At 37.3% G+C, this 21,789-nt stretch overlaps 2 protein-coding genes, 1 long non-coding RNA gene, 1 pseudogene and 3 gene segments (V, D, J or C); 4 read left to right on the top strand and 3 right to left on the bottom strand.

Annotated features, from left to right (window-relative positions):
* The window catches only part of LOC122998191, a 12,751-nt gene extending 11,927 nt beyond the window's left edge, over positions 1-824 (top strand). The window contains exon 3 of the long non-coding RNA XR_006407363.1: positions 815-824. This is a non-coding gene — a long non-coding RNA (uncharacterized LOC122998191). The remainder of the gene's footprint in view (positions 1-814) is intronic.
* Positions 1-6,795, bottom strand: part of LOC122998152 (voltage-dependent T-type calcium channel subunit alpha-1H-like) — a 24,874-nt gene extending 18,079 nt beyond the window's left edge. For 14 of the 16 annotated variants that reach the window (XM_044374865.1, XM_044374870.1, XM_044374869.1 and 11 more), the window contains exons 1-9: positions 6,637-6,795; positions 4,950-5,153; positions 4,385-4,478; positions 3,879-4,015; positions 3,482-3,576; positions 2,663-2,822; positions 1,577-1,901; positions 1,023-1,115; positions 640-794 (exon numbers count right to left, since the gene is read on the bottom strand). In XM_044374865.1, coding sequence (XP_044230800.1) covers positions 640-794; positions 1,023-1,115; positions 1,577-1,901; positions 2,663-2,822; positions 3,482-3,576; positions 3,879-4,015; positions 4,385-4,478; positions 4,950-5,128 — 1,238 coding nt within the window. In that variant the 5' untranslated portion in view covers positions 5,129-5,153; positions 6,637-6,795. The remainder of the gene's footprint in view (positions 1-639; positions 795-1,022; positions 1,116-1,576; positions 1,902-2,662; positions 2,823-3,481; positions 3,577-3,878; positions 4,016-4,384; positions 4,479-4,949; positions 5,154-6,636) is intronic. The other 2 variants (XM_044374863.1, XM_044374864.1) reach the window with 1 other exon arrangement.
* The window catches only part of LOC122998180, an 88,746-nt pseudogene that overhangs the window by 29,645 nt on the left and 37,312 nt on the right, over positions 1-21,789 (bottom strand).
* Positions 1-21,789, top strand: part of LOC122998179 — a 106,236-nt gene that overhangs the window by 48,186 nt on the left and 36,261 nt on the right.
* Positions 1-21,789, top strand: part of LOC122998174 — a 94,726-nt gene that overhangs the window by 45,360 nt on the left and 27,577 nt on the right.
* The window catches only part of LOC122998178, a 92,577-nt gene that overhangs the window by 49,576 nt on the left and 21,212 nt on the right, over positions 1-21,789 (bottom strand).
* elavl1a (ELAV like RNA binding protein 1a) lies at positions 5,698-21,789 on the top strand. Of its 6 annotated transcripts, none has more exons than XM_044374903.1 (8): positions 5,698-5,859; positions 7,651-7,787; positions 11,547-11,606; positions 15,064-15,256; positions 15,797-15,900; positions 16,528-16,690; positions 16,805-17,030; positions 18,394-21,789. In XM_044374903.1, exons 3-8 carry the CDS (start codon positions 11,571-11,573, stop codon positions 18,716-18,718), a joined length of 1,047 nt encoding a protein of 348 aa, XP_044230838.1. In that variant the 5' UTR covers positions 5,698-5,859; positions 7,651-7,787; positions 11,547-11,570; the 3' UTR covers positions 18,719-21,789. The 6 variants fall into 6 exon arrangements, with proteins under 6 accessions (XP_044230838.1, XP_044230839.1, XP_044230842.1 ...); XM_044374904.1 differs by lacking the exon at positions 5,698-5,859 and adding an exon at positions 5,889-5,971; XM_044374907.1 differs by lacking the exons at positions 5,698-5,859; positions 7,651-7,787 and adding an exon at positions 9,226-9,578 and having other exon boundaries at positions 15,076-15,256; positions 16,528-16,681.

The raw sequence follows: 21,789 nt of genomic DNA, 5'->3' as shown, positions 1-21,789 counted from the left end.
CTCAAAAGATTAAATTAAGACATAATGATTTGTTCTGGCAGTGTGCATGTGTGTGTGTTAATGTGTGTTTGCTTCTGAATGCATCTCTAGGAAATTGGTTCTCTACCCTTTTGGGGTCACATTCAGAAAGACAAAATTACTGGTGCAAAGTAAATGCTCAAAACAAAACATATCTAGTTATTCAACCAAGAGACCTATAAAGAGCTCAAGACACACACAGGAAGACCAGTGAGTACATTGAACAAGAGCTTCATTTAAACTTCAAGCTTTGTCCTGACACTGTATTTTTGACAGTGATATAAAAGTACTACCATGTTACCAAATTACAAGAGTAATACCATAATACCAAAAAACCCCCCAAAACTCTAAAGTCATGCTTAAACTTGTGTGAGTGAAATTCACTTTCTCTACTAGGATACTTCCACCCATTGTCTGAAAATAAACTAGTACACTTAAAGCTACACAATAAGAAAGCATTTACTTAGCATTTATTTGCATTTATTTAGTTTCATCATGACAAATATGAAAAGCACATTTTGGATGACTGATTCGCAGGAGGAATGCATGTGATGTTGTTGAGGTGTAGGAGATTAAAAAAAAATGAACTATATAGTATCTGGTATCTATATAGTATCTGACCTGTTGTATATACAGGAGGTGAAGCTGATGAACTTTTCAAAGAGATTCTTGACAGACAAGCCGGAATGCGGCTCCTCTACCTCCCTCTCCATGGTCTCGGAGAACTGGGTGGCGATGACAACAGCGCACACGTTCATCATGACAAAGGAGCCCATCTGGTTAGGGGAGTAAAGAGTGGCTATTTAGAGGGAGCAAGCCCAATACTGGTGCATGTAGCACTGTGCCCAATATTTTGGGCCCAATAAAAACTATAATAAAAAACTCAAAGGCAGTTATGTTAGCAATTCTACTGAAAATTTACCAGTATGGAAGAAAACCTAGGAACCCAGTCAAATATTAATGTTGTAAATTAAAACAATAAACATACACAAGTAGGTACTTACAATAGTGACCAATGTAAAAAACACAAAACTCCAGAAGGAGTTTGCATCCATAACATAATACATGATCTCTGTCCATCCTTCCAGTGTGACAACCTGGCGGTAGAGAGAGACAGAAAGTGACATATTACTATGTAGCAATGTCCTCCTCACTTTTTATTGTGCTTTATTATGACAATAAAATGAAAGAAAATAACATTTTAATAAGCTCTCAGTTAAAAAATATGGTGAACTATGAAATGATGAATCAAAACTCCAGAACAAACAAAAAACACAATACTGTGCCCTAAAAAGTAATGATGGGTTCCCCAGCCAGAGGAAAGCATTGACTCACATGTGACTATATGATAGATCATAAAAAGATAGATGATAGATAGCAATTCCTTACCACATCCTCGTCAAAAACAAAATAAATTTATGTCTAACAAGTGCACTGTGTTTCCTCACAATTCAGACTGTTACCACATGCTACCATAATAAACTGTCAAAATACAGTTTCATGAGGCGTCTCCCTGATATTCTTAACTCCCTGCCCTCCGTGTTTTTGCAAAACGTACCTGGAAGACGGCTATCCAGGCATAGCCGATGTTATCAAAATTGATAGCTCCCATCTGAGGGTTGAGGTCCCCGGCGCGACAGACGTTGTAGTACAAGTTCCAGTTTACACAGCTGTTGGTACTGGCCCTAACCACAGCAGGGACTGGCTCCTCTGTAGCTGAATCATGGTGGTGAGGGTCCAATGAGCAGGTAACCCCATCCTCGGTGTAAGGCGGCACATCACGGCAGCGCACCATCCCATTCTTGTCATCAGGTGAACAGATGAATGGGCTTTTTTCACCATGCTTGGTCACATAGTATGGACTTAGGGACATGTTGTATTTTCTGGATTAATAAAAAGAATGATAAAAGCTTGATTACAGAATTGACATACTATAGATAGACACTCATTACACAGTAGTGATGTTTTGAGTCCATCATGGGGTATTTTGTGCTGTAGGTTGAGAAAAAAACATAAGTTGCATACAGTAGGTCATATAAGCAATACATTGATATACAGTTGACTGAAAAATTAAGAAATATTAACTTATAAATGCATATCAAACCCTGTAATGCTTACTCAGTGATTTTTATTACTGTCATGGTATAGTTTTAACTATATTGCTAGATTTCCTTATAAGTCTTGAAAAGGTAACAGTCACAACGCAATCAAATCATAGTAGAACTGAAACAATTAGATGATTAATTGATTAGTCAATCAATAGAAAATTAATTGGTAACCATTTTGATGACTAATTAATTGTTTAGTTTAAAAGTAATTTCTCAAGCAAAGTATTTGATGCTTCTAGAAACACAAACATGTGGATTTGCTGTTTTTCATGGTTTTATGTAGTAATAGAATTAATTGGTTGGATAAAACAAGCAATTCCACTGGGTTCTGTGATTGGCATCTGTTTTTACAGTTTTTCTGATATTTTAAAGAGGAAACTATAATCAGTTAATTGAGATAATAATTGGCAGATTATTCAATAATGAAAATGACTGTTAGTCGTGATCTCTCAAATCTATTTGTGCTACCTCTAGCCCAGAGAGACATGGGGAGAAAAAATCAAATACTGGAAGAGCAGACCAAACAAATTCCTTACGTGGGGATAACCTCTCCCGGGAAGCAGCGGTTGCGCAGCTGCCCTGCCCACATCTGGACTCCCACAACGCCAAAGATGTGGATGAAAAAGATGTAGAGGACGAGAACATTTGCAAGCATGGGCAGGGTGTCGACAATCACTGTCACCAAGACTCGCATACCTACACAGGTGAACACAGGAAGTAATTATGCCATCAGAATTGACTGTTTTGACCAATACTATTGTCACACACACACAAACACAAGCATATAGCACATATGCATGTTTGAATTTAAAATTCCTGATAGAAAGTTGACTTTTGCTCTTTTACGAACTCTACTGATCTTACAACCTCTTTATGGCAAGTAATGGACAGTGGTTGATAATACTTTTAGTGACAGCTTCATGCTTAGAGATTTGAACTCACAGCTTCCCTGCGGCTGGTCTTTATCTCACCACATGTGTTCACCATCCAGCCTCAATTGTCAGTTAGATTTTTCCTCATCATTAAAATGTATGTTTATAGAGCTAGCACTGATGTTTGTAATGATGTTGCATTGGATGGGATTGTACATCAGGGTGGACAACTTAACAGAAATACTCCAAAATGAAGACAAAAGAGTTAAATCCACACCATTCTGACACAGCTTAATAAAGCTTTATGTCTTTCCCATCATTTGGTATTTCAGTGTACAGTATATGTTCAGATTGTTCTTACCAATGCCAGATTGTTAATGTATATTATGAAGATACAGAAGTGGACAGAAAATAAATTTGCCTGCCTACGTATATCAAGTCAATGTCTCATCAAGACCTGCAAATGTTCATATGTGGACTTACTTGGTACTCTGCCAATCAGTCGCATTGGCCTGAGTGTTTGAAACATGTGTAACCCCGACAAGATGCCAAGGGAGGCCAGGATATGATCCAACACCCTACAGGTACAGTTGTAGATGGAAACATGAAGAAATTGCTTTAGTTTGTGTTCTTTCACCTACAAAAATAAATATGTACACACATCCTCATAGTCTGTTCTTATAAAAGTCATGAGAGGCTGATGGTTCAAAAATGTCTTCTCTAAAATATAGTCAAAATGTCAGACATAAGCTGTCTAAACATTTTTGTTTCTCCAGTTTAAAACTAAGCCGTGTTTGTGTATGTGCTTGTATGCTTATGTATGTATGTCTATCTGCAGATGAAAGAGACAATAGAGTGAAAGGCACTGTAGGATACTAACTCTCCGGAGATGATGAGGAAATCTAACTTGTTCCAGTTGTTGCTGAGGTAACTCCCTTTATGACCAAAGACTCCCAGGGCCACTGTCTTGATGATCATTTCCAATAGAAAGAATGCAAAGAAAAAAGAATCCAATGCCTGGCCGTACATGATTTAAAAAAAAAAGAAACACAATTAAACATAAAGTAGACATGACAACACTTCTGCTAACATAGGTGTGCAAAAGTACTCTGGTTTAGCAGTATGCAAATGCTATCTGTGACAATATATAACAATATCTACTACTACTGAAATATTCACACCACAACACAGGTATCTAGCCTGCAGCAATTACAGACACTGCTGTAAACAGTGTTAAACGGGAAATGCAGCATGACTCAGGAAAATTGTACTGGCCATGTGAGCGAATACCCTCTCAATATTATATCTAAAGAACGCATTTATGTCACAGTAAATGTACATTTCACTGCCAGTACCCACTTATGAGATTGCAGGTGTCACACTGACCTGTAGGTTTTCACTCATCTCTCCACAGGGCTGATACATGCCCAGAGGCACAAAGTTGAGCAGGACCATCAGTAAAGATGCATAATCAAAAAACGTGGAGGAAGGGGTTAAGGTCAAAACACATAGCATGCAATTACAGTCATACAAGTCATCAACAACAGAGAACAGGAACTTATAATGACAGAATAAACACAGTGTTTTAATATGCCAAACAGACGCATACAGTACCTGAAAAAGAAAGACATGGGGGTAAAGTGTGCTGCAAATTACCATTTTGCAAAAAAATGTTTGTGTGCTGTGGTTGATCTGAAATAAGACCTGATTCCAGGCAGTTTAAGACATGCAATTTCTGTTGCAAAACAGATGAAACAAACAATACAGAGCATAAACAGTGATAAAGGATTGTATGTGCCTTCTTAAAAATGAGTCCTTTTATCCATTTAAAATTATTTAACACTAATATCGAGTCAGGCTTAAAGGGTATTTAAATAATTATGATCATTGCACATATTTAGTCTTAGAAGGTGTCAGACAGGGATAGATGTCCAGCAGTAAGGAAGGATATGGCTTACTGACCATGAACAGACACCAGTTACGGGGCCATGTGGTTTGTTTCAAGAAGGAGAAGACCACAGGGGCCAGGGCTGGGTATGGCAGCTTTCCCTCATCCGTGGAGTGAAGTCCTTGTTCTGTATTGAAAGGCTGTTCCCTCCACTCGTCTTTCTGTCTCTTACAATCAGTCATGATGAGTTTTTCAAGCACAGAAACTCTGGGGGGGCAGTCAAACAGAGAGATGTTAGAAAAGAGAGAAGAAGGGGTAAAAAGATGGCAAAACATGCAGGTGAGACAGAGAGAAAGGGAAAGGGAGGGATAAGATAAACAACATAAACCATAAAGAGACAGGAACTTGGACATTGTTTCTGTAAAGATGTGTTGCTTTCATATTTCTAAAATATAATGTTTCAGGGATGTAGGTCCCACAAACAAACTCCATGCACTTTCATTATATTGGAATAAATCTCAAACTATTAGCTATAAGCCTCAGCACATGAAACCCAAACTACCTATCTGCATTGCTATATACCACTAGTTGTATGTAAGACAATATGTTTACTTATTTTATTTATTAGGATTAGGAATCCCTTACTTGAAAAAGTAAGAATGCTGCAGTGTACAAATGCTACAGTTGAGGGCGAGGTTTGCAGCCAAAGGACCGGTGTGTAGGATTTAGTGGCATCTAGCAGTGAGGTTGCAGATTGCAACCGCAACCAACTGAATAACCCTCGGTGGCCACGAAACTCGCGAAAAACGCGAAAGGATCTCCCTAGAGCCAGTGATTGGTTTGTCCGTTCTGAGCTACTGTAGGAACATGGCGGTGCAACATGGCGGGCTTCTTGGAAGAGGACCCGCCCCTTCTGTAACAATAAATGGCCCATTCCAAGCTAACGAAAATAACACAAAGATCTTATTTTCAGGTGATTACACACCAACTGAAACATACTTATGAATATTGTGTTGCATTTCTGTGAAGTCCGTTCCGCTAGATGCCACAAATTCTACACACAGCTTAGCGTTAGCTAAAGCTCGGTGAGTTAGCAAATTGGTGACGTTAGTGATGGTAACCTTAACTACCGTAAGTTACCTAAACCAAGCCAGTTGAAACATAATACTTAGAGCTACCTGTTTTGGAAAAAAAAAACATTTTACAGTAAACCCTTGTTTCTCCTCAATGTAATTGGAAAATAAATCAATATTTCCACTACACCTGTTTTAACAATGGTGACAAAAAGCTTTTATTGGTCCATAATTTAGACAATGAACCGTTTTCTAACGTACTCTAACGTCCTACTCCTCATGTTATTTAGCCAGGTGTTACTGAAGCTCTGTCGCCCAATTACACATTTCAGGTAATGTTAGCAGTTACTACTGCAAAAGGTTTTTCATACTTTATCACATACTGATACTTTTGGTAGTTGTTACAAAATGTTACTGGTTATTTAGATAATCTAGCTAACCTCAGCATCATGCATTTTGTTAGTTAAATTAACTTAATTAATTTGTTAGTTAGCGTTATATGGTTATTGTTTTGTTTTGACAGCTATGAGCTAACCAGGCATATAGCTTAGGTTAGTTATTACTAAGTAAAGTTACAAACATCATACCATGATCACCAATGTAAAGTAACTAATAACGTTAACGTTATCAGAGGAAAAAGCAGTAGGACAGTCACAAACTGGGCCAAAGCCACTTACCAGAAAAAAGCAGATAACTATCTGTGGTCAAATTGTCCCCTTGTACGGTGTTCTTGAGTTATTAGATAACCTTTCAGGTTACTTTCACAACTGAGTTAGCTAACGGCAACGGGTAATAAAGTGTTGATGCGATTTAAAACTGAAGCCGTTATGATTTAAAAAGACTGACAGTAAACAGAAGTTTGAAACATCAGATTCTGGAATCGGATCGTGAAATTAAACAATATTACTGCAAATGTGACAGAAACATGCTCAGTTTACCTGTGTTTACCTAGTATGTTTGTTTTTTTTATGATTGTTGCTGTAAATGTATTTTGTGCTGCATATGGTGTTCGTGTAATAATAATAATATTTTTTTTATTTATATAGCACTTTTCCAGCTTAAGTACAAAGTGTTATCCAGATTAAAAGGATTTACAGAATTTAAGAAAATCAGAAATCCATGTAAATACACAAAATAAGTTCATATAAATAAGCAAATGTGTATAAAAGAAATATGCTCATATAAAGCAGGTGAAATTTAAGTAAAATAAATAACCACACAAATAAATAAACAAATAAGATGCAAATATAAGAGATGATCCCATATAAAGAAGATAGAATACTAATAAAAGAGCATAAAACAATATAAAGGGTGAACATTCAATGATTACTTGTATCATTTTAATATGGACCCCAGGAAAAGAAGTTGATACCAATGTTACATCTTGGGGGGGGGGGGGGGGGGGGGGGGGGGGGATATAAATAACCTGAAACTCATTCACCCCCTGGTGTAAATGTGTTTGTGAACTGTTAACTCATGAGCTACACTTGTAAATTCAATTTACAGTAGCCTGACATGTTAAAGGTGCAACAAAAAAAAGAAAGTGGGACCCAGTGAGAAACTCTGATACTTTAATGAGGAAAATGAGCTATGAAATATTTTCAGCGTAATGAGAATTTGTAGTTGGTTAGCTACTTTGTATTACATTTGTCCCCTTCCAAGTTCTTATCCTACCCCTCTTTCTCTTTCAGTCCTGCTCTGTGTCTCCTCAAAACACATTTGTCACCCAGATGACCGTCTGCCTCACCTACTTGCCCAGGGTCTTTTCAGTTTACCTTCTCACCTTTGTGCTCAAGACACAATTTTGCTGACTGAAACATCTGGCAAGGTACAGTAAAATACAGACCAGTAGCACATGAACATATATCCCTGAGCCATTCTTTCCTAAGAACAAGACACAAGACACACACACACTAAGATGCACTGGAATTTATGTAAGTATTATCCAATTTGCACAATATTTAGACAAATTACTACAGTATTGGATGAAGTTAAATTATTTTTTGTGACTATCTTCAGGTAGAAATAAACATTGAGATTATTATCACTACATAATATGTTCATTAGCTCTATGTATTAAGTGTAGGTGAAGTTACATAAAGGTGGGTCCTTCAGCTGACCGGTTGCACTGGTAGGGTGTCAGCCTGGAAATACACCTTGTCTGGGCACATAATTTATACCCGTTGAACCCCCTGGGTATAGAGCCAGTGTTGGTACTGGTATGCAGTATTTGGTGCCCTATAAGACTGCAAATACCGCAGTGTTTCAGAAAGTGTTCCCAGATGTCAACATATAAAATGCAGAGGCAAAAATGAAGGGAATGTGAGGTACTGTGAAATGTGATTAGATGGAGAGTGTAATTTATGCATTTATTTAAGGATGGAGTATGTAATTAAGTATATCTCTGAACAGTGGAGCCCCATGATTCAACCCTTCATCATAATTTTCTGCTTTCCCCATCAAGGAATGAAAATAAAGGTGGCACCATTGTGGTTTTGTGTTTAAAAGTTTTATATATCCAGAATAAAACATTATACACAGTCAGTGGACCAAAAACATTTACTCATTCACCACTCCCTATTAAACATTCTGTTGTTTATAGTGAGTATAGTAAAAAATTCAGACAGTTTTGAATTCTTCTCATTTTGCATCACAGATAGGTGTCACATAACTGTAATTTGCACATCAGTGAAACATGAGGAAATGCATGGTGGGATGCAAAAAGTAGTCTATGTGCTATTAATGTAACAATTTTTGTTAAACTGTGGAATTTTTTATGGTACCAAATAATTTTTATCCTATTTCCCCTTGATAATTGTTCTTCTGTCTCTATGTGTACTTGAAATACGTGTTAATAGAAGCGTTGGACAGCTAGGTACGGCAACACCAGTTGGACAAACCACACGCAGAGCTGCTATAAAAAGTTTAGATATGATTATGTGTGTGTGTGCGTGTGTATATATGTGTGTGTGTATATATATATATATATGTATATACACACACACATGCATGTATTTGTGTGTGTCCAAGATGGCAGACCCATTCACGCATGAGCTACTTAGATTGGCAGCTACTGGGATTGGGCACACACACACACAAAAATACATGCATAGGATAGACTGTATACATATAATTAATATATATCAATCGTAATGGTGTTTTAATGTTCATATTACTATTATTGTGTACTGTTTAAATATTTGGACAAATTGTACTTTGCTGCTTTGGGAATATTGTTCTTGAAACTTTCAAGCCAATAAAGCCCCTTTGAATTGAATTGGATTTAAAAAAAAATGCTATGCTACGACAGACAACCACGCACCGCACTAATAATCATTAGTAAATATACACACAATCATAACTAAACTTAACATATTGCCATTAATATTATTACTCCCAGTTTTACTGCAGTTCTGCGTGTAGTTTGTCCAAGTGGATTTGCCGTACCTAGCTGTCCAAGATGGCGGTCCCGCTTGCGCATGCGCTACTCAGACCGGGCAGCGACACGCCTTCCTCGGTTTCTACACATTACGTGAGGCCGACTTGGAGGGAATTGAACGCTGCAAAGAAAGACAAATAGGAGAAAAGAGCAGAAACATAAATCACCCCCAAAAAGCTGGTAAGACTTGAAATATCGAGAAGTGTTTCCTGAAGCTTCTCAGTTGTATATTTTAGTATTTTTATGTTTTTCAAATATCTGCCATGCCGCTCTTGTGGCCCTTGGAGCCGTTGGTTAGCCTCCGTGGCCTGTTAGCAGGCCGCTGGGGTTTCGGCGCCGGGACTGAAATGCGTTCATCCGACGCTCTCCAAACTGGGGGCGCGGTGCTTTACCTTAGCCTGCCTGCAAGAGCCAGCCACATATTCACTCCTATTTAGCCCTAAACAAATAATCGAACTGGTCTCTATGTAACGTTATGAAAGCTTATGGTAGTAATGGCGTGTTGTGTTTTTGTCCAAATTTATTGGGCATTTTGTTTACCCTTCCAGTCATGTGCGGGAAGAGGTAAGTTATGCGGCTAGCCAGGTTGCTAATGCTAGTCAGGCCTCTGCACGTTTCCGAGATGGACATCGATTCGTGAATTGGTGTGCTGTTTAATGCACCATAGGAAAACTATGGGAAAATTTGGGGGTCTGAGTTTTTAGAAGATGGCGTTAATCTCTTTCTACAGTAATGTTAACTATCGACGGTTACCCAGTCTATGACGTTATTCTGGAGGCAACGTCGCTCGTTTGCAGCACTGTTAAAAAAAAAAAAAAAGAGGGGGGGAGAGGGGCGGGGGAGGGTTCAGCCGGTTTTCTGACAGCTTAACCTGCTTTCTCAGCTTTTAGTGGAATACAAGTACAGGAGTGAGGTAGCTCATCCTGAGAGAGCAGCTGAAGTTGTCAGGACACCAGCTGATATCTACACCATGCTTTGCCATCTTGCATTCAAATACTGTACGTCCATACTGACCTAACCCTCCTGCCACAACAGCTCCACAAGGATAATATGCAAAATGCCTGTAACTGACTGCAGATTAAGTTTTCCACTAGGAGTACTGCTGCTCCTTACTTAAAAATATATCGTAATACACCCACACTTTCTCCATCTTCATTCTTACTGATCAATACTTTAGTAATGAATGGATATCTTGCTGAAATGTACTGCTTTTGTTTGTCTGGGATACGTCTTGGAGACATTAATGACAGGTGCATAGAGACTTATGTCATTTATTTTATTATTTCCTTAAAATCAAATCAGGTTTTGACGACCTAACAAGTAGCAGACTCAACATTTTCCTCTTGAGTAATTTTATTTCCATGAGAGGTTCCCATTGTTCATATTTACCATGTTCACACTATGAACACACGTAAGATTTAATGCGGTCTTAAGATTGGTAAACTGTACACTGCAAATAAAAAAGCGGATGTACTGGCTTGTCATTGCTGGCAGCGTGACAAGAAATGACCTGTCACCTGTTTCATCCAATTACACATCACATGAGGCTGACCACCTTGTTTAACTGTGCTGACTAAAGCTACACGTCAGAAAAGTCAATACTGCAGGTCATACAAGCAACACACCAAGTCATTTCATTACAGACAGCTAATTGTTATAAAAATGCAGTTCAGGACAGTCCAGTACTAGCTACCAAGAACCCATTGCTTCATTGTGATGGTACTTGACATTTTCTCAAGCACTGCACACAGCAACATGCAGGAAGTGATGTAAGCATGCAGTGACACACAAATTGACTACCCAAGAGAGTCAGTAATAAATTAAACAGTTGCTTTTACCTTATTGTGTGAGAAAAGTCCCACTGTGCGTGCACCACTTTGTTGCGTCATTCAAGGCATCATTCAACCCAGAGAGCCTACAGTTACTCGGGAATTTCCCCCCATTTAAAACATTGTCACTGAGCTTTTGTGCATTAAGCCTTGAAGAATTGAGAAATGTTTACAGTAGTTTCTGATGATGTTTTTACTTATTTAAAATAAAAATAAAAAAACATGTATCAAGTGTTTGTCATTTAGTTGAGTGTTGTCAGGTTTATATTTTCTTAGCTTCCATCCCACAGTTGTTTGATATTGTTTTTTCCTTATCCAGCCTCAGGAGCAGTGAAGTGTCTTCATGGCAGTTCGTCGAGGACACATTAAGTACTTGAAAGTGAGTATTAGATCCTACCAACTGAATGTATGGGTCATTCCAGCCAACTCTTGAAAAAATTTCTTAATTTTTTCTAGAAAAAATTCATGTGAAAACTTCTATTAAATTCTTGGGATGTGTATTTTAAGGGTGGATTATTGCTAAATGGATTGCAACATACCCAAAAGTATATGAAGTGTGCAATAATAATTCATTTCATCATTAAGCAGTTTGATGTGGCAGTGAGATCATGGAACCCTGCTCTATTGGAAAAAGCTTAGAAGAAGCAGCCAACTGTCACAAGACAGCCTACACTCATGGAAAAGTTGACCTTTCAATTTTCATTTTGATCACATCAAACTGCTTAATGATTAAATGAATTATGTTTGTACTCTTTTATATACTTCTGGGTATGTTGCAATCCATTTTGTAATAATCCTCCCAAACCTCGTTCAGTTGGGATTAACCCAGACTTGCTTTATTGTTTTCTAATGCTACTAGTTGATGATGTCAGAAATTAGTTCAGAAAAGTTAGAAATTGCAAAATGATATGTGTGTATTGAGCTAAGGAACCAAGATTAATATTTTGTCCAGACACACGGAACAAGATGACATCTAGTAAACGACAAACCGAGCCATTACAAGTTGTAACTTGCAAGTTTCCTGAACCCAATGGAAAAACAGGCTCAATAGTTATTACACAGAGATAGAAAACCTTGAAGTCAACATAGTACAAATATCTACTTATGAAATGAAACCACTGAATCTAATATTACAGCCAGTGAATAATAATAATAATATACTACTACTACTACTACTACTACTACTACTACTAATAATAATAATAATAATAATAATAATAATAATAATAATAATAATAACAATAATAATAATAATAATTCAAAAAATATTAAATGAAGGGGTAATATAACATCTTTAAAAAAAAAAAAAAAAATCTGCAATGAACATTGACAAGTTCCTATTTTTTAAAAAAAAAAGTTTCAAGGAAATTAAAATAATCCATCTTGGGAAAATATACAGTCAAAATATCTTAAAGTGGGTTTTTCAGTTCAGAAGCTATATTTAGCGAAATCTGTGGCACTCAATTTTTACACAGGATCAAATAACTTCTAGATGTGAATATTAATACTACACACAATCAAAATTTGGTAGCAAGAAATTGAAAACTAGTGGCTATATTCATTTCTTAAAATTAAGGATTCTTCATTTGGGTAAAAATATTTATTTTTACTCATTTGATTACTGTAAAACATTCTGCAAAAACTATTTACATGAATATACGTTGTAAATTTTCCTTAGGGTTTCTTGGATGTTCGGGACAAATTTCAACCCAATTCAGTGAAAAATAAGCAATTAGTGAAGCGTAGCATTGCAAAAATGATTAAATTTAGCTCTGAGGGTCAAAAATTCAAGACTAAAAAAGTATTCGGAGGAGAGCTACAGGATTTTGCAGGGTCCAATGAATTTAATAGAAGTTTTCACATGAATATTTTTCAAGAAAATCCATGACATAAATTGGGAAAAGTTCTGAATTGTGGGTGAGTTGGCCTGGAATTACCTGTATGTCATCAGATATTTTGAGCTTTGAGTTAGTTGACTATAACACAAATCCTAGATAAAATGTAGCAATCACAATTGTGTACAAGTAAAGAGATTTTGCTGTGCAATGCCTCTACAGACTTTACCCCATCTACTATAAAGTCTCACATGATACTGAAAATGGAATACAGCCTTGCGATAAGTTCGTGTACAATATAAATATTCCTCAAAAGCAAAATGGCATCACCAGAAATCAGCAAAACAGGCACATGCCAGCTCCCACCAGCTTTGCCCATGTTTACCGGTTTTATACAGGACTCTCATTCATCCTCTCAGGCAGTGCATCTTACCCACCAGAATACACAATCACAACCCTTCTCTTGCATGAATGGACCTCTGTCAGGTTGACCGCCGCACTGGTTCCCCTTTCAAGCCCGATCCCCTTTGAGCCACCAACAAACGTGTCCACCAGGAACACTGCTAAAAGTATTATGAAGTATCCTCCATGCTTGTTGTGAGCACTTTATATTGTTAACTGAACTAACATCAGTTCCTTTTTAGACCAGTTATCAAACTAGACTGCAGTCTGACATGTAACCACGGTAATCTGGGGATAAAATGGCAATCTACCTACTCAACAAATTTAAACCTTGTGTGTTTATCCTTTTTATATTGTGACATTTCAAGTTGGCTTTGTCTAAATCACCACGTTGAGACCTATTTACAGCTTTAATCCACTCACAAGCTTATGTAATATAGTTACCATTATGTGGCTTTATAATTTTTAATCCCTGCTTTTCTGTTTCATTGAAATACTTTAATTACACTGCATGGAGACTTTTACCCCTTTTTAGACCAAAAAGTTTGAAGAACTATGGAACAAAAGGAGCTAAACTCAGATACTTTTGCACATCACTGTTTCCATTTCTACAGTGTCTGATGAACCGCGAAGATAAGCTTGAAGGGCAATTTTTACACACACTAGAAAACAATGAAGTTATTGTTTAGATCTACAGTTGGATTTAATGAATGAATGTGACGTGCAGAGGTGGAAAAAGAGACTGAAAACTTGAAGAACTCCAGTCTCCAAAGTAAACAATCTGCGGAGCGTTTTATGTCCAACGTTAATAAACATCAACAAAATATCCTCACATAAACACACTTTTTTTTTTTTTTTAAACAAACTGAAAGATTTAATGACATTTTCAGATGAACATGCTTTGTGATTATAGAGCTGCAGTGTGCTCTAGTTTCTGTGTTACTGCATCCCCGTTGGTGATGTAATGTGGTTGGCTGAGGTGGCAGCGTACAGGCGAGGTCAGCGATGCCTGGACTGTATAAATTATAGGAACTCAATGGGGACACTGATTGTTCACTCTGTTTTGACTTTGTGCTGCTGTCCACTGAACAGCTGACTATAATCTGATTTGAGAGTATCGTGTTTTGAATTGATTTATTTCAGTAAGGTTGTAGTGATGGCAGCCTTTAGGGTTGTGTGTGTTTTTTTTAGAGAAGCTTTTTGTCATTTTTTACCATCAATCTGTACAGCAACAAAGATCTGAGTAGTGCTGCTGCTAATAATTATTTTCATTATTGATTGTTTTATCAGTTAATTTAACTGTTTTATCTGTAATGTCAGGAAGTAGTGATAAAAATCCATTATAGATTCCTAGAGCTAAAGGTGACATATTTAAATAGCTTATTTTACTCCACCAACAATCCAAAATCCAAAGTTATAAATTAATTATCACATATAAAAAGAAAATTATAAAACTGTCACTTTTGAGAAGCTGGAAACAATAAATGTGATTTAACATTTTTGCTTGAAAAATGACTAAAAAGGTTAGTTGTGCAATTGTCTCAGCTCTAGTTACGCGTACCTTGCGTACTTACCTTGTTTTTTTTTTCCGCTCACCTGGCTGACCTGCAGGAGGTGTATGACATGTCGAACGGTTATGAAGACCACATGGGAGGGGACGAGGGGAAGGACGCCAAGACCAACCTGATAGTGAACTACCTGCCTCAGAGCATGACGCAGGACGAGCTGCGGAGCCTCTTCAGCAGCATCGGAGAGGTGGAGTCTGCCAAGCTGATCCGAGACAAAGTCGCAGGTACGCATCAATCCGGAGCGATAACACCTGTGACAGAGCAGATGGACGCTTAAATGGCAAGGAATTCATGTTACAGACTTAGCAAAAAAAGTACACAGCAACCTCTGAATTGTATCAGTGGTGGGTTAGACTTTATGACTTAGAGAATTTGAGACTTGTGCCCTTCATGGTTTGGCCTGTCACTCATTTTTAAAATGACTTCGTCTTTGTTAGCACTATATCCACAAAAGGGCTGTTTTCTGGCCTTTGTGATAATTAATGTAATTTTTATTTTGAGAAATTTCCAGATTAATTTGGATCTGCTTGAGTTCAATATAAATTTGCTCCAAGTTTTTCTCAACACCATAGACTAGTTTTATTTATTCCAACCAGCCCAACCCTGATTAACTGTAGACAGTTTCTTTGTTTGTTTGTTTGTTTAGACTAGCATGCAATGTTAAGATTTGTTTTTGTTTTTCAAATATTTATTTGTTTGCAGATTTTTTTGAACTATACAACGTTTTTTTGTTTTATTTTATTGTTTTCCTTTTTTTTCTCTAGGCCACAGTTTAGGGTACGGATTTGTTAACTATCTTAACCCTAGTGATGCAGACAGAGCTATCAGTACACTGAATGGACTAAGGCTACAGTCCAAAACTATCAAGGTAACGTGCAATAAGGTGTTCTACAATTCTCAAACCAAAGATGTCATGTCATATAACTCTCCTGTGGCTCCTGTGCTGTCCGCTAACTAGCTAGTACATGTCAGCCCGAGGAAGTGATACTGCTTTTACAGCTCACTTACTGCCCTATTTGACATGTCTGTTGAGTTTGACTTTGCTTTTACTTATTTTATTTGACTTATTCTGTCGGATTCAGTGTATTTCGTGTATTTAATTCCTAAAAAGTTCCTTTTCGATCAGTTTTATTTCATTTTTTTGTTGCTGTAATGTTCTTTTATGCTTCTGACTCATTTTGCACAGACTGAAGACTTAATATCTAAAATCTACTTGGATGTCAGTTTTCTTATAAGAAAAATAGCTCCAGATCATTTTATTCAGTTTTCTTTTATAGAGTCTAAGTTTTTTTTTTTAATGCTTAGACTAAACTTTTTAGATGGATGACGTTTATAAAACACCTGATATAATTGCCCTTGTAAATCCAAGAAATAGTTAAAATGTTTTGATAGATTGGAGTGCTCAGTGTACTTTTGACACAGATTTATTGTCACTTTGCTTCGCACACGTGCGTCAGAAGAGTTGAATCAGGCGATTGTTGCTTCCTGTTGCCAGGTCTCATATGCACGACCCAGCTCTGATACAATAAAGGATGCTAACCTGTATATCAGCGGCCTGCCCAAGTCCATGACCCAGAAGGACGTGGAGGACATGTTTTCACGTTATGGCCGCATCATTAATTCTCGTGTACTTGTTGACCAGGCCACAGGTACGACAGGTGAATGACTTCCTTACCTTCAGAGATTCTCTTCTGAGTAACCACATCACTTTGAAATGTAGTCGTGCTGCTCATGCCAGAATAGGCAGTCACCAGCTGCTCTCTCGTATCCAGGTGCGTCCCGTGGGGTTGCTTTTATTCGGTTTGACAAGCGGGCAGAGGCAGAGGATGCCGTCAAAAACCTGAACGGCCAAAAGCCACCCGGGGCCTCTGAGCCAATCACAGTGAAATTTGCTGCCAACCCAAACCAGGTGAAGAACACACAGCTCATCTCTCAGCTCTACCACAACCAGTCCCGGCGCTTCGGAGGGCCCTTACACCACCAGGCACAGCGGTTTAGGTGAGAAAAATTGTTTACATACGCTGATTATAACTCAAAGTTGTTGTTTTTTTTAAGCAAGAACTAGTTTTAGAAAAGCAATCTGATCAGTCAATGCTGTAGTGATCCAGGCCAGAACCGGTGAATTATGGCTGCCATTGCTTTGTTTGCTACTTCAACTCTTGCACTAACTAAGCAATTAGTGATACCTTGTCTTTATGTACTGTTAAGCAGGATTAATACTTGATGCAAAGGTCTAACAGGAGTCCCGCTGTAGATAACTATGGTGCAGATTGTGATTCATAGTTCAGTGTTGGATTTAATGCATCAGTAGCACAACTCCAACACCAGATGGATGTATTGTACATGATCAAGCCGTGTCCCACTTTAATTTAATTTTGCCACATTAAGTGTGTTTACATTCTTTAATTTACTTAATGATAGAGAGCGTCTTCCTTTGAGCTTTATTGATGATGTCTTCACAACAATCAGAAACTCGAATGAGCCAATACATGCAGCCCATGCTGACTAATCACAGTTGTTGTTGACTTCAGCTCTGAGTGTGCATCAATGTTGTGCCCTTATTGTACATTATTAGAGCTGCAACAATTAGTTGATTGTAAACGTATTACCTTTTGGTTTTGAACTGTTGGTGAGACAAAAAAAAATCTGAAGACGTCGCCTATGACTTTTTGAAAACTGTCATTTTTCACTATTTTCTAACACTTTATAGTCCAAACAATTAATCGAGAAAATAATCAGCAGATTAATTGATATGAAAATAATTGTTAGTTGAAGCCCTATACACTACACATTCATCTATAGTCAATATAGGTGACACAAGGAAGCGTGCAGTATGTTGACTTAAATTAAATCAGTGGTTCCCAAACTGGGGGAACACATGAGGAGAAAATTACGAATGAAACTGAAGTTGAAAAGGCCCCTTTCACTTACACACAAGTTTAATTAATAACATGAATTATTGCATATCAATAATATTAGTTGCTCTGCATGTGCTTCTGCTATGACATGTCAACATGCTGTGAAAAAAGGTCTGATTCGTTTGGATACAATAAACAAATGAGAGGACTTCTTTGCTGAAAAGGCGATCAGGGTTTAGTATAAGAGAGGGACACTTTTGATAGTGAAGAAAAGAAAAAAGACGATGCTCATCAAGCAAACATGTTGAGAAGCATCCAGTTTGTTTTCTTGATGACTTCACTGCTGGTTTTGTTTCTTAGTGTTGTTTCTGGTTGATAAAAATGCACATCACACAAGTAAATTATTTGGTCAATGGGCTGTCAAAGAAACTGTTGTGGTCACAGAGGTTTGTTTCAGTTTTGCTGTTCAGTTGATACTTATACTAATCCTTTCTCTTTTCCAGGTTCTCCCCCATGGGTGTTGATCACATGGGAAGCATGGGAAGCGTCGGCGTCCCCGGGAACTCCACCTCCGGCTGGTGCATCTTCATCTACAACCTGGGCCAGGACGCCGACGAGAGCATCCTCTGGCAGATGTTCGGCCCCTTCGGCGCCGTCACAAACGTCAAGGTGATCCGAGACTTCAACACCAACAAGTGCAAGGGTTTCGGCTTCGTCACCATGACGAACTACGAGGAAGCGGCCATGGCCATCGCCAGCCTCAACGGCTATCGGCTCGGAGACAAGATACTGCAAGTGTCCTTTAAGACCAGCAAGGGCCACAAGTAGAGAGGGAGCTGGACAATCAGGTGTAGAGGAGAGAGGGGAATAACCTGCACCGGGCTTTTATTGCAGACAGCAGAAATACATGTTTGAAAAGTCTGGCCAATCAGTTTGGGTTTTAGTGTATTCAGAGTTATGAGATGTTCACTCTTCTGCACCTTTGTACTTGTCTAAAAGAGTGTAGGCACAGTTCGTTTTGACTTTTCTCCTTTTTTGTTTTTGTGTTTTTGTTTTTTGTGAGTTTTTTTTTTTTTTCTTTTCTTCATACTCATGTTCGAGGACACTCAGTAGTTTTCATTTTTAGGGGGAGGATGGAGAGGGCAAAATCTCAACATACTCCCGAGATAAGTTTTGACCTAAAAAGCTAAAATACTGTCCGTATGTGTTTGCATGTTTAACTGTGAGGACTTGATAAAGGAGGCAGGCCTGTGCTGCTTTGGCACATAGTTCTTAGCAGCGCACTGAAACTACAGAGCTAAAGTAAAACCCTGCAAATTGTTCTCCAAGTGTCAACTTTTCAGTGGTATTATATTTTTCAAGGAGCCAGTGGTTGTTTCGTTTTTTGGAAGAAAAAAAAAAAGCAGCGCTCTGTCCTGGATCATCGTCATATGTAGAAATAGATGCCTTAAATTATAATCCAGTGGGGACACACACCTACAAATACCACTCACTGTCTCGAGTCAGTCTGTGAGCAAAGCACTTTTAACCAATCTGTTTTAGGTTGCTATGAATATCAGTCTTTTTAATCTATGAGTTTTGCTCGCCCTCCTACCAGTTTTAAACACAACAAACTTTGGAGGGAACTGTTTTTTGTTTTTGTTATCCCTGTGTAAAGTGTCTTTTTTATAATAAGTTGTATTTCAGAGGAGTCTTGTTTATATAAAAAAAAGGAAAAAAAAAAAGACCCCCAGTCAATGAGTAGGAAAATAAGATGGACCAAAGGCAGGAAGAGATTTGATCCTTAAACCCCAGAAGAGTTTCTGAGTAGATTTTCACGAGGTAAATTTACCTTTTTTTTTTTTTTGTTTGGGTTTTTTTTTGTTTTGTTTTGTTTTGAAGAGGTACTAAGGTTTATATCTGACGCTGACTGTGGGCAACATCACTCTGGCTCAGTTGGCTGTTTTTTTTTTTTGTTTTGTTTTATTTTGAGTTAATCAGTTTTATTTTTGTTTGGATTTTTTTTCTTTCTAGCGGCATAGATTTTTCTTTGTTATGACGTAAGTTACAAACTTGTTTTCATCGAGTGATTATCTCAAGTTTGGAGAGAAATTAATGGCCTTTGTTAATGATTTCGGTTTAGATTTGCTTTATTTTCTTTCTTTCTTTCTTTCTTTTGTTTTGGTTGTTTCACTTTGAACATAAACCATTAAATTTTATTTTGTTTTGCTGAAAGTTTTGTTTGGTTTGTTTCTTTTTTTAAATTTAGTGTTAGATTTGGTTTGAAGTTTTGTTCTATTATTTTTTTAGTAGCAAATCTGCAGTCCTGATTTAAAAGGAAAAAGAAAATCATCTCTGGTCAAGCCAAAAGGGACCGTTACATAAAGTGTTTCCCTTAGAAGCTTTTAAACTTCAGAGGCAGGTTTATATCTTTGGAAAATTAACAATACTGGACCAATGTTAGTTGAAATAAGATTATTTAAACTGAAAACAGACACTTGAAGGAAAGGGATTGTTCAGCAAACTTCTCATGAAGCAACATTTCTATAATGGCCGGATAATTTTGAACCACTAAAGACCAGCATAATTAACATATTGAAGCTCTGTGTTGACACTAAAGTATTAAAAATTATGGACAACTCAAGCTTTTTTTCTTATAGTTTAGATAATACACTAACTGACAAATCAAGCTCTTAATGAAACACACTGTTCCAAATGTACCAAACTTGTAAAAAGAAAACAAAAGACTCAAGAAGTAATTTGTGCTTTCTAAAGCTGAACCAGATTAATGACAAACATCAAAGTGCCCCTCGTTTTCAGGACATCTGTGATGGAGACATCACAGTTTGTCTTTTAAGCAGTTGTGATTTTAATATCAGGATCTTTTTTTTTTTTTTTTTTTTTTTTGGCTTTAGTAAATCTGCTTTTCTTTTTGATATACCCAGCTGTTTAGGGAGGGCGATTACATTTGGGTTAAATCTGATTTGTAGAGTCTTGAGTGTAGTTAATGCATAGTGAAGCTAGATTTGTTCTGCATCAGCAGTATTTGATATCTCAACACTACAAATAATGTTAAACATATAACGCTTATAGATCGAAGCCCGTAGTTCTGATCTTTGTCTAATGGGATTTACGTTTAACTGGTGAGGACAGTGAAACACTAATTATATCAGACTCCATTTAGAAAAGATCATTAGCATATCAGCTTATTGTTTTTATAGTGATGAATTTGGTACGATCGTCTTGTTAGTGATTAGAGCTGCAAGTAGCAAATGATTCTTAGGAACAATACCTGCTCACATTTTAGTATTTACTTTGAAAACCAGTTACTTTCCAGCAATAATTCCCCCCCACGCTTTCATTAAATGCCTATTTCATCAGTGGTGCCCCCTCTTAGAGGAGTATTCCCATTACAAGCTTGAGTTTTTGGTCTTAAAAGTGCTTTTTAATTTAGTATTTCCGTGTTATTTTTGTGTCACAATCCTTAACTTTGTGCAATATTTAGTGACTTGCTCAAAGCAGGTAAGAGAAATTTCTTGTAGTCTTTGACTGTCATCTTTTTTATAATTTCTTTTTTTCTACTGAAGTTACATGTTTCTGCTTAGTTTTTCTTTTTTTTCCCCAGCAGACCAGTTGCATGAAAGATGCGAGTGAATTTGTTTAGGGGCTGTCAGAATAAACTGCTTTCTGCCTTAATTTATAAGTGGAAATGGTGGAGAGGAGAGCAGTGGATGCACAAATATTTATTTGACAATGTATGGGGTCATACTTGTTACTTATTGGAGTGTTTTTAATGGATGATTGATTTTTGTTTTTCTTGGTTTTTGAACAGACACTAAGTTGAAGTCCATTAAATGTCTTCTAACATTGGATCATTTCAATAAAAACATGGTGGCTTTTCAAAGTTGAAAGAATGAAAA

Source organism: Thunnus albacares, chromosome 15 (genome assembly GCF_914725855.1).
Source record: "Thunnus albacares chromosome 15, fThuAlb1.1, whole genome shotgun sequence".
Lineage (NCBI taxonomy): Eukaryota > Metazoa > Chordata > Actinopteri > Scombriformes > Scombridae > Thunnus > Thunnus albacares.
This window is presented reverse-complemented; position numbering and strand designations above follow the sequence as displayed.